We start from the raw sequence: 13,050 nt of genomic DNA on the forward strand, positions 1-13,050 counted from the left end.
AAGGGCATGATGTCTTGAGCTGGTCTCATCAACACAGTGAATAAAAACTATTTTTCATTTTTCAAGGGGAGAAGAGAATAATTTAGTCTTTATGAAAGACAACAATTATTAGGAAGAGAAAGTAGGACACTAGGCTTTGTGTGGACGTACAAAATGAGCCTACACAATTTTCTCCTCTCACCTCCAGGGAAAAAAAATTGATATATCTGTCTTATATCAATGGAGATAGATTATTTTTTCTTTGTGAATCTTGAAAGCTGCAACTGGGTGTATTTACTTTCTCATAAATTTGATATTAAAATAACAAGAGACCTTCCTGAACATGTATGTAGTCAAACCCCTAGATTACTTGAATTTTTGGGGTGTAGAAAGGGATGAAGGAGAAAGGAAACAAAATCAGTGTGCAGTCCACACCTGACAGTCAGTAAAATCCAAGGGGTGGATAGCCCTTGCCTACTTAAATGAATGGAAACAAATGATGTATTTGCAAAGGCTGCATTTGCATAAAGGCATGTTTGAAAATAACTTAAAATGTCTAAGCCATATTTAGAAGATGACTGAAAAGAAGGGAATTTGATATAGCAATGTTTCAGGAAAGAGGCAGAGGCACTGTTTTGTTAATGCTGGGGATTAGCAACTTAATTAGCTCAATCTTTAGTGCAGGAAATTACCTAGTAAAAATGGGACTAGTTAACATTTGCAAGGATTTGAAATATTTAAATGAGGAAAGGACAGATTTTCAATGACACATATATCTATTAGATAAACCTTTTTTCTCTAGATGACAATTTTACTTTTTGAGTGTTTCTGCTATTTGGTCCCAAAGGTTAAATGTGAGTTTACTTCCTATGGTGATGTTGAGAAGAGTACTGAGGACTTTTCTTCATCTCACTGCCACATAAAAGTGATCTCTAATTTCCTGATACTATAATCTTGTTTGCTGAAGACTATATCAAGATGAAAATAGTGTGACTTTTTCGAGGTAACCCCCATGTAGGCAACAACAGTGATGTTGAATGTGATCTTAGATCTGGCTGAGACAATTTTGATCTCAGGTAGCTAAATATCATCTTTTTGTCACAGTGATTTTACAGCTAGAAGCTCCAGCCAGGTGGTCCCCAAAACTTCACATGGTGAAGAAATAGACTCAAAGACCTTGAATCAGTTGTATGTTGTAGGAACCACAAAATCACCGTGGGAGACAGAACTTAGTCAAGTATTTCTCTGTAGAAATCACATATGACTGTGGGACAACATGGTTTCAAGGTTATACTTTTAAAAAGCTGACCTGTAGGTTCACTGACATAATTAAAAAATTACTGTCATTATACTGTGTTAATGTTTCAGTGTCCCTTCAAATCAGGCAATCTTGTTATTGCCCTTCATAAAAAAAGGGTACAGAGGGGAATTTTTTTGCTTTCTTTGTTTCAAAGTGTTTTTTTGTGCTGAATGTAATCAGAAATAAAAAAGTACTTTTAAAATATGATTTAAAACAAAATCCTAACACTTATACTCTTTCCCAAAGCTAGTTGTTTATAACTAGGCCATTCCAATACCTTGGTTAGCTAAAAATGGTTTCTTCTCCTCACACAAAAAAAAGACAAGAAAGAGAAGAAACTGTCTTGAAATAGATTTCAATCAAATGTTAGAAGGTAAAATGAACTAAAAAGAAAAGGAAAAAAAGAAACATTAAAAGTATTCCCATTTAAGTAACGTTAGGCTTTATCTGGGACAATAACAACTGAAAAATTAAAAGACAAATATATTTTGTATGATTATGTTCCTTTAGGCTTACTTTCTTCTATCTGTACTCCTTTAATGCAATGTGATTCCAGCTTTTACTGCATAATGGTTTTTGCCTTCTTTTAGTGGCTAAGCAGTAAGAATGAAGGCTTGGAAATGGGACTCATTGTGCACTCTGTACAAAAACCCCCATGGTTGTTGTTTCCCTTTTTTTGCTTTTCCAAAATAAAATGTGTTCCTTGACCAGGCATTTCAGCTTTTGGATGATTTGGTTCAGTATTGTACATAAAACATTCAGTGGCGCATTAGTGGAGAGCATGCCTTGCTATCCCCATGTTGTCTGCTCTGCCTCTGTTCTGCTCAGCCTGCGCAGGCTCAGAGTGCCCGGTTTGCTCACACACTTTGTCTCCACGGCTCTCACGTGCTGAAGAGCTCAAAGGGGGGACAAGTCCAGCCTTTGAGGTGTTAAGATTTGGTCTTGATCCTTTAAACTCTTAAGTATGAGGCTTTAGATAAAACCTGTAGATGTCTAACGTATTTTTTTCCCATCTAATTTTAGGCTTACTTTAACCTTGTCCTGTCCAATGGACTTGAAGAATTTTCCTATGGATGTGCAGACATGTACAATGCAGCTAGAGAGCTGTGAGTGCCCAACTGCTTTATCTATCAAATAACAAATTTTTACCCTAACATTCAGTGATTGGATAGTATCTACATTATCACATTTATGTGGTGAGACTCAGTATTCCTATTTTGTAAGGGAGTTATGTTTATCACCGTAACGTGAGGGTTGCCTGTACCTGTGCTGTTCCTGCTCCCTTATCTTTCTCCCTCCTGGGTCACATCACCTTACTCATCACAGTTGCATCACTTCCAGGGGTGGATACAGCAATGCTGTGTGGGAGAAATGATTAAGTCTCAGGAAAGTGTGAACAGTTATTACATAGCCAGGGATTCGCTATGCCTGATTGAATCAGGCTCACTTTTGGAAAATGGAGGCAAAATACCTGATGAAGCTGAGGTCCTAATAGTGATTCTTAAGCTGGTGTGCTAAACACAGGCAAGGCATGGACTGGGGAAGCAGCACACACCCTCCATACTGTGTGGCTGCCAGCACCCACCACAGCACTGCTTCAACCTGACCAGGTAACAATCAGGCAAACCCAGGAGTGGCTCAGACAATGGCAGGTGCCAGTGATCATTCCCAATATTCAGTAGGTACCAGTCCACCCTGGGTTTTTTTTATTTAGGGGAGAAAGTATTTAGCTGTATGGCTATGAACTGTGGGCTGCCACCTGCCCTTGTGCCCACAGAATCTTAGACTGGTTTGGGCCAGCAAAATCATTTTTTAGTGGCAAACCAGGGCAGTGCTTCAGAATATAATAGTGTTTACTTCTTGCTTTTAATAGAGCAATAGTGTAGTTATAGCAACCAACAACTAAGAGGAACTGTGCTGTTGTTAATTGAACACCTTGAAAATATAACTGAGATAACGTATTGCAATAAAAGATGCTTCTCAGACATAAGAACATTTGGTGTTTTCTGGTCAGCTGCCATCTAATAAACTTTGATTTCTTTATTGCAGTTGGCTACACCATGAATGATCTGATATTTGAATGGCTAAGTGATGGACCTGTGCAAGTTGCAGAGGGTTTAACCTTGCCACAGTTTATTTTGAAAGAAGATAAAGAACTTGGTTATTGCACAAAACATTACAACACTGGTGAGCATTATTCTATTTTTTTCTATCAATTGTTCCAGTGGTATCTATTGTGAATTTGTAATGGGAAAAGATAGGTAAAATGAAAAAAAAATTGAAATTAAAATTTGTTTCAGTCACACTTATTTTTAAATCTGAAAATACAGAAATTGTCTCTTTTTTTGAAAGATTTAATTTCCAGATTTTGTTTAATTTCATTAAGGTATTCTAATATACGTAAAATCATTAAAGTATCTCAAATATTAAACATTGATAAAAAATCTAATTGTTTTGCTATCCTTAAAATGAAACTTTTTTTTAACAAACTAACTATTTTATTAAATATTGATTCATCACTTTTAAAGTACTGATTTTTCTGAACCTGGTTTATTTCTCCAGCATATCAAATTGCTAGTGAGGGAAAATACCAAATTTTCACCAGCTTTTATGTGTAGCCTAATTTATGAGATGTAGCATGTGAAAAGACACTGTTTTCATTGCTGATCTGAATAATGTACAGACGTGGAATGTTGGGAAATTAAATGTTTGTTTAATACTCTAAAATTTTTCTTTCATTTGCTGTTTAGAAGTTTATAATGCTGTGTTTTTCTATCTTTAGCTTTACAGAGAAGAGGAAACTCTGTTAAAATTTTGATTTAGCTGCTTGGAGTTTATTTAATAGGGACAGCATTTAGAGAACAGTTTTCTGGGTGGTTTCTGGGATTAAATATAATCCCTCTCATCTAAAATAGCTTTTTCATCATTGCAGCATAAGAGCTGATCTGGTAGCATCAAATACATTTCTTTCACTCTATGAAATAATACAATGTGAGAGGTTCTGCCTCTGCCAGAAATAAAGTCACATTTATTTCTATGAAAAGAGAATTATTGGTTTGAATTTTTATAAATTCAGCTTCTCATTTTGGAGCCCAAAGTACCAAGGATGGAAAACTTTGTGATTGGCACTACTGTCTTCTCTGTAGTTTGCTCCTTCAGGTTTGGTGTGAAATTAAAATGTGGATAAAACTTATAGCTCGGCCTTCTCCTAAACTGACTGTCCAGGCTGTGCCACAAAAGTCTGGAGAGCCTCTGACAGGTTGGGCTACTCATGCCATTGCTGCCACACGTGGCCACCACACCCCTTTCCAGTCCCCTTCTGTATGGGCAGACTGGTCAGCAACAGCCACTGCCTAGGTCTCAGCATCTGCCTTTTGAGTCACAGCTCACTCATTTTAGAACTTCTGTGCTGTCAGAAGATATTATTCAGTCTCCACTCCTTTCTTTGTCAAACAGCCTCTGCACTCCCCTTTGCGCTAGCTCTTGCACCCACCATTCAGCACTGTAGTCCACCAGAAAAGTACAGGAACATCACCAAAAGGAGCAAACCATCTAATATCCCCTGAAAGGGTGAATGAGGAGCAATGTGTCTTCATGCATTTTCCAAACTAACACAAAAGGGATCCTTTGAAACCATTGGCATGGCACTTCAGGAATGAGAGGCTTTCCTGTAGTCTGCCTGGAGCCAAAGCACTCACAGTGCCTAACCCAGAGTAATTTTGAGAGCAGCACAGAGCGATTGCATTTACAGCTGACGAGCTGTTGCAGCTCAGGACTCTGCATCTCCTGCTGCACAACTAGTTCCACTGTCGGGCAATCGAAACTTCAGTCCTCCAGGACTGCTGTGCAACCACTATCAGTTGTTTGAAGAATCACTCACCTCTCACGAGAAATTGGTTTAGGTTTCCTGGAGTCAGACTTTCAGCAAAATTCGAAGTAGACTTTGAGTTGATTCTGCTGTGAGACATAATCCACAGACACAGGTAAATGACATGAGCAGAATGAGGAGGAGTGTGACCTACCATGGGACTGCAAGAGTGGTAGTTTACAATTTGTCTGTTCAAATATGATTGCTTAATCTGATGTCACTAAATGACCAAAATGCTGTTCCCTTTTAATACTTAACATTATATTTGACTAAAGTAAAAGCTCATTGAATTTTGAGAAAGAAAACATCACGTTATATTTTCTGGAGGTGAAACAATTGTGCTAGTATTCATTTTCTCAGTTAATATGAAGAACTGGGCACAGTCTGCTTCAGTGGTCTCATGCTTCCCCCAAGCTAGCATGCAACAAGTGGCTGACTAGTGTTTGTGTATCAGGATCTGCTTACAGTATTAGGTTAGGAAACAGGCTACACATCTAACTTATATTCAGAAAACAAGATAAAAATGTGCAAAAACATTTATGAAAGTAATTTCATGTTCTAGGAAAGTTTACATGCATTGAAGTCAAGTTTCATTTGGAGCGTCAGATGGGATACTATTTAATCCAGATGTACATTCCTAGCCTGCTGATTGTCATTTTATCCTGGGTTTCTTTCTGGATCAATATGGATGCTGCTCCAGCCAGAGTTGCACTGGGTATCACTACAGTTTTGACAATGACCACGCAAAGCTCAGGATCGAGAGCTTCCCTCCCAAAAGTAAGGAAATAATTTTGTACCGTGAATTTGTTTTTAATAAGAAATGTTTGTGCTACTCTTTAAAATTTCAGAAAGGTCTGTGTAACTATGCATCTGATAAGGGTATGTGAGAAAGTGGTAACAGTGTGATGTTAAACTTGCAATATCCTTGCCTTTGGATTAAGGAATGTTGCTGCTGTTTTGGTGGATGGCTGAATGGTGCAGCAGTATGAATTTTTAATAAGTTTCTACTACTTTTGACACTCAGTTTTGAGTGTTTAGAAACCAGATTTTCTGAAACCTGACTGGATTTATTTTAGATTGGGGACTTTAAAAACACTGTCTGATCCTTTCTGGACTGTTAGACTCTCATATATCTTGATGTTTATAGATATGGCACTTAGTCCAATGAATATATAAATAAGCCACCCAAATATATATATATATATATATATAATACATGTATGTAACAGATATACACCTAAAAGATTTCTCTGGAGAACCTTTTCAGTGTGGAACTGTTGATGTCTTTGTTTCACAGCTGAATTTGTCCATATACTCATTCAAGTGTCATCTGAAGACCTTCATCCTGTCTATGCACAAATATATCCTCTCTTTCCAATATTGTGGTCTTTTTAATCCTGGCCAGATGTTGTAGAGGGGTTTACAGATTACAGACTGAATTCTCTGTTTAGTCAGGCTGACAGCTCTTTTCAGCATAGGCACAGCTCAAATGCTTCTGATAACAGCATTCCCAGTAGAATTTAATGTGCAAGCTCAGGTTTTATACACTTTTCTGGAAGGGAGCTCAGAGGTAGGTAAGTTTACAATAGTGTAAGGAGTTCTGAGATATATGAGGAGTCCTTTTCTAGCAGTCCAGCATCACAGGGACAGGGATCGTAGTAACAGTGAAGAACACAAATTTTGAGTGTTTGTGTAGATCATGATCCATTCCAAGAAAGCATGCTGTATATTGTGGTGCTTCACCCTCTGTATCACATTTAGTCTCATTCCAAATATGCAAGTTGTTCAAGTGGAGGGCAACTTCAAAAATATAGGGCAGCTCCAGAAAGTGCTCAGATTGTGTTACTCCTTTGTTAGTAATGAAAAAGTATCACTTAAAAATCTGGTGAGTACAACATTTGGTTTAGCTTCACTTATTCACTTGGACATATGCATAATTTTCCATGCAAACTGAAAGCCTCTCATATATTAACTCAGAATTTCAAATGGAAAATGTATTAAACATTTGTTCACAGTGCAGCTGATATTGCTAGTGAACATTCTGAAAAGAAAGTCTGAGAAGATTATCTTGGCAAGAAGCATACAGGCTCTTTAAATAGCAAGTTTGGACTCGCCTAAGACTGTGTCTAGATGGCACAACATGAAGCCATGTGATATATTCTAAGTTTCTTACAAATTATCTGGCTTGAGAAGTATAGATAATACAATCACTGTAGTGGAGATTTCCACCCACATTTCCTACTGGGCAAACAAACCCTGCCAAGAGGCTCTGCAGTGTCAGCACACCCCAAACACTTTAGAAAGTGTTTTCATCACAGGCCTTTGATCCAGCTGAAATGTTTTCCCTTTTGCATGCTGTTGTGTTTGAGTAGAAAAGTATTTGCTGAGTGGAAGAAATGGGAAGATTCAAAATATGTTGACTGTGATATGTTGATTATTGGAGAGGTTCTTCTTCAGCCTCAGGATTAAATACATTTATCTTAGCGGCTGTCAGGGAACGGTGGTGCTCTGCCCATACTCCATCTTCTCCTGCTATGCTGTGTTCCATTGCCAGAAGATAGGCACTAAGAAAAGTATCTCACCAGAAAGCCTGGCACACTTAGGCTGCACCTAGCTGTTGCATTTTCTCTGTGTAATTCAGCTGAGCTCTATTTTATAGATTTGATCTATGTTAGTTAATCCTTGTGGGGACTTTTGAAGGTGCATCAGTTGACTTAAAAATGTGGTTTGAAGTAAATGCCAGCATTCCAGCCAGCTGACTCCCACCCTGGATGACTCAGATGCTTGGGGAAACATGGGCACTATTCAGGTTCAGAATCACCAGTACCTGATTCCTTATACATAGAAGCAAGGTTTCCTTGCTATTGCTGTTGCAGGCACTTAGCTATTTTAAAACCCCATCTGTAACTTAATATCAAAATTGTATTTATTAATAAAATATGTCCAGCTGAAATGCACTTAGGAATAAAAATATGAAGAGAATTGAATCAAATCAATGTCAGATCTGAAGTCTCAAAATCCCTGTTTAAAAATAATGGTTTTCTAAGCCCTGTCTACATATTGCCAAGACAGAGGAAGTTAGGCTGCCCATAAAACATCCATTTAAAAGTTGCTCCAAGCATGAATGTCTAACAGAATAAGATCTTTCAGGACGATTATTTTTGCAAGAATACTGAAGAAAAACATGCAACTTTGCTTTGTGAAAGCAGCGTAGGATTGAATACAAGAGCTATAATTTCCCCATCCTTCTTTATGTCCTGTTCTTATTGATATAGATTTATGCAATTTAACTTTAATTTACCTGGTTTCATGCCAAGAGTTTCTTTCCATTCTTCTCTATTTTAATAGAGCTTTATCACAAAAAACAACAACGTATCAAAAATTGCCAAATTTAACAGGAATAATTCCTTTACCTAGAGAAAGGCAAAGAGGAATTGTGATAAGATTCCTTAGGTTTTTTTGTCTGTTTCCAAGCTACTATCTAAATGACTAAAGTGTTACTGTTTAGAAGTAATTACCTACATATTGTTCTCAGCCCTGGTATAAGATAACACACCAATGTTCTGTTTGCTTAAAATTGCTCTTTTTCATATTAATTACTAACATTCATTTCCATAGGTGGATTTCATAATAGTAGGTCATGACAACACAGACATTAGGCACTCAGCTGTTGAAAAGTAGACATAAGATTGAGATTGCTGGAAAGAAAAGAAAATAAAAGGAAATGAAACAATGAAATTAATTCAATCTGAAGCTCATATTTGCTTCATATAAGAGAAGTATCTAGAATGCACTCTTCTAAACGAAATATATCTCTTTGGTAAATTTTGTAGTATTTCTGTGGAATTACTGTATTTGGAGTATTTTTTAATTCTGTCTAAGAATATAGGGTGAAATTCCAATATCGGAAACATAGTAATAAAGAAATCAATATGATTTTTTTCCCCTTATTCTTCTGCAAAGTCAATTTCTTTCTTACCAAAGGCAAGAGTAGACTATGAGACAGATTACATCACAGCAAAGCTACTGTTCTGCGAAGGGTGACCTGCAGTGCCTGTTTCAGAAAGCAGAAAGGTTCTCTTCCTCCACAGTTCTAGCATAAACTGAGCAATAATGCACCATGATTCCATGAAATAATGATTTTTCTGTGTAGGGAGTGTCTGCAGAGAAATATTCACCATGGAGCCAATCTCTTTTAAAGTGATGAAATTATTTTGTGTTTGTTACAGAAGAGTTGTGAGGGGTCCTGTAACCAGAATTGCCCTTGTTGGCTGTGTTAGGGGGTGGTAAAGAACTCATCCAGAAAGCTGGGATGGAATACCCTCCTTCCAGTTTGACTAATCCATCACTGGGATGCCTAGGAGTGGTGATCCAAAATATCAGGATTATTATGATCAGTTCCTCTTCCCACATGTTTATGTGTATAAGTCTTACCTCCATCTGATGCTCTTATGTCTGAATTCCTCTGGTCACACCATCACTTTCCACTTAGAAGCTCCATCTGGGTAATGTTTGTGCACCCAGCTGCACCTGTGGCTCTTGCAGATCAGCCAGCTGAGCAGAAATCCTGGGCGCCAGCTGGGTGATCAGTGTGACCACACATCCACAGTGAAATCCCTGGGAAACCCTGAGCATTCTGTGTGAGTCCTGTGCATGAGCCAGGGACAGCCCTTGCACCTAGGCTGTGCTGGACTTCACCTCTGCAGAGAAACTCCAGGGAACACCAGTTAAGAATCTGATGTGAGCTGCTGTACATCCATGCAGGGCTCAGCACATGCTTGTCCTCTGGAAGTATCAGACCCACAGACCCAAAGGACTCTATGAATCCAGCAAAGTATGGACTGAGGATTGTCTGGGCACCACAAGGGACACCTAGACATATGTCTTTACTTACAGGCCCAGATGTGTATAAGCTGGGGGAGTAAGGGGGATAATTCAAGGTCCAGTAGCACAGAATTGTTAAGAAGTGTTGCAAAACAATTATTTTCTTCAGAGCATTGAAGCACCATTTTCTTGCTATTCTTTTTACTTGTAAATGGCTCTCCTTCTGTTGAATCAAAAGAATAAAATGTTTGAAAGGATTTTCAAAAGAGGCATTTGAAAGAATAATGAGTTCTCTGCTGTTCTATTTGTGTATTTTTCAGATTGCTTTTTTCTTAAAACACTTACATAAACCAAACCTTAGCAACAACAGTCCAAGGAAATGAATTCCTTTTAATGCCATAAAGCAAAACATTTCAGGATATTTTAAGTCAAGTGATAGCAACTGTATTTTACACAGTTGCATAGCATTCGTATTGTGTTACTTTAATGCACAGTGCTTAATGAATGCATTTTCTGTCCCCAGGGAGTAAACTGTGCAGAAAGTCTCATTCAAAGCTCACCAAAACTTCTGGGAATCCTTTCATTCACTTCATTTTACTTTAAATCACTACATACATTACCAATGCAATAAAAGCAAAGGTGCAGAGACTTGAAAAACCAAAACCAATGAAGTCTATCGCCTTTGGCAGGAAATGACTATTTTTATGTTTCATCCACTATCCCCAGCATATTTGGAGACTTTTAAAGATTCTTGGGTTTCTGGCAGGCCAGTCTCTCCTTTATTTTGGATGCCAGAATCTATCAAGTAAAGAAGATACAAGAATATGGCACTTTTGGGTTTTTTCTTTTAAATTAAGGTTAAAATGATACCATAATAAAAGGAAAAAAAAAAAAAAAAGAATTAACAAGGAGCAATACCAATAAAGACAAAGCAATAGATGCTGTTATCAGTGATGATTTTGTTCTGTGTTCATTTGTTTCCATAGGAAGTAGAGCACTGAAGGTGATTGCTTACTCTTTTATTAGCAAAGCACAGAGATGATACATTTTGGTGCGGCATTATGGTAAAAAAGCAATAATGAAGTAATTTGGAATGGAAGCAGTTTTTTTGACAAATTACTTTTAATCTAGTCTCAGGATCTGAAGAGGAAATATAGAACTAATTTGGCAATAATGAGATTTGTTAATTGACACTTGGATTATGTGGGTGTCTGAGCATTTTACACACTGCTTAAGTAATTAGGACAACCTTATTTTTATTAGCTATTTACAAATTCCTGTTGGAGACCTAATGGTCCTAAACCTTGATACTTTAATGTGTCTGCTCTACATCACATATTTATGTATCCTGATAGTGGTACTGCAAACAAATTTCCACTTTAAAAAAATTTGTTCAGGACCCTTGAGTTGATTTTAAAAGAATTATTTTATTGGTTGTCGGTTTTCTAAGAGTGAAAGAGGGTATCCTGTCCAAGCTCTTGAGAAGTCAGGCTGCATTGTCAGGTAGCCATGAGGAGCTACTCTTCAGTTATGTGCCTACACAGAAATGTTTTAGGACTCACTTGTGTTCATTTCCAGCATTCTTATATAACTTTTCTGTTCACATAGTAGTTTTAACATACAACATATATTCCTTCTGTTACTAATACTAAAAGATCCTGAAACCTGCTTTAACTATTTTTTTTTTTTTTGGGGGGGGGGGGGGTCTGAGGGGGGGCTTGACAAAGGTGAGATACAACTAATTTTTGTATTGAGACAATATTTTCAATATCCATTGGTGTATTCCACACAGTATTTGAATCTGGATACAGAAATCTGTTCTACTCTGTATGACAAAGGAAATCATATAGACTGAACCTAATTTTCAACAAAACAGTTCCAAACAATTAAATGGCTACAAACTGATTGGGACTAAATATAAACCTTTTTGTGTAAATAAACAGTCCTACAAAATACTGTAAAAAAATTCCTGACAAGTAGTTTATAAGCACCTGCTCATAGTTCAGAAAAGGCGTTTTCTGGTTCTGCTCTACAATTTTTCATATTCCATTTCTTTATTCTTATGTCTTCTCCCTTTAAGTATGTTTTCTCAATAGTGGTTTTGAGACAGGATATTAAAGTGTTTGTTCTTGAGGGCAGGAAATTTTTTGAATGGCAGTGGGAGATGTGGGATGTGCATCAGATGATACGTGGTGTACCAGGGAGAACTTCCCAGTCACTTCAAATATTAATAGCACTGTGGCCATCTTAGTACCAGCTTGAAAATATGTCCTCAGCCCCGATTAAAAGAATGTGTGGTGCCCAGAAACTTCTCTACTTCTCCCAGTTACAGCAGCTGGTCTTGTAAAAGACACTTTATTTTCTTGCAAATTTTGCGCCTTTGAGATCTAGGTAGATACTTACAGAGCCAGCCTCTGCAGTTACAACTTCACTGTGAGCAGAAATCTCAATTAAAATGATGTTGGATGAGCTTTGGCACAGTTATATGTGCTGTGATCATGCATCCATAATAGGAAGAATTCTTTTCCTTCCATTCCACAACTATTTCCAATTCTATGAAACTGAAGTCTTCAGTGTTCTGCATAGGTAAGAAGACAAAACCCAGCAGGATCCAGGCTACTTGTGAGAAAAGCAGAAGGAAGAAGGATGTAAAAGTTAAGCACAGCACCTAAATCTAATGCTAGAAATTGTTCTCTTTAGTATGGCCACAGATATGTGGTGCCCTGGACAATCTTTGGGTCTTACAGTGGTTATGTGTGGGTTCTAGTGGTTCTCTCTGTCCTTCATTCTGTGCAGAGCTGACTGCTGAGATACTGACTGGTATGTTGTCTGATTAATACCAATACATTAGGATCTATACCAGATTCTACTCTGTGAAAGTGAAAAATGAAGGACTGAGTAAATCTGTCACCTTTTCCACTGCACTCATCTAAGCTTTAAAGTTTACTTTTCTGTATAGTGAAGACAGTGCTATTTACTGTACAACAAAAGCAGTAGTTGCTGTCATGTGTGACAACTAAAAATATCCTATAAGATGTGTCTGAATACCTCTGGGATGTAGTTTGAGTACTCCTGGCAC

At 37.5% G+C, this 13,050-nt stretch overlaps 1 protein-coding gene across 2 annotated transcripts in view; it reads left to right on the forward strand.

The window, feature by feature from the left end:
• GLRA2 (glycine receptor alpha 2) overlaps positions 1 to 13,050 on the forward strand; it is a gene marked incomplete at both ends in the record, with an annotated part of 121,329 nt that overhangs the window by 42,867 nt on the left and 65,412 nt on the right. For both annotated transcript variants that reach the window (XM_082277533.1, XM_082277532.1), the window contains 3 exons: positions 2,303 to 2,385; positions 3,329 to 3,466; positions 5,710 to 5,924. In XM_082277533.1, the coding sequence (XP_082133659.1) occupies positions 2,303 to 2,385; positions 3,329 to 3,466; positions 5,710 to 5,924 (436 nt within the window). The remainder of the gene's footprint in view (positions 1 to 2,302; positions 2,386 to 3,328; positions 3,467 to 5,709; positions 5,925 to 13,050) is intronic.

This window comes from Coloeus monedula (assembly GCF_965178545.1).
Source record: "Coloeus monedula genome assembly, chromosome: 3".
In the NCBI taxonomy this organism is placed as follows: domain Eukaryota; kingdom Metazoa; phylum Chordata; class Aves; order Passeriformes; family Corvidae; genus Coloeus; species Coloeus monedula.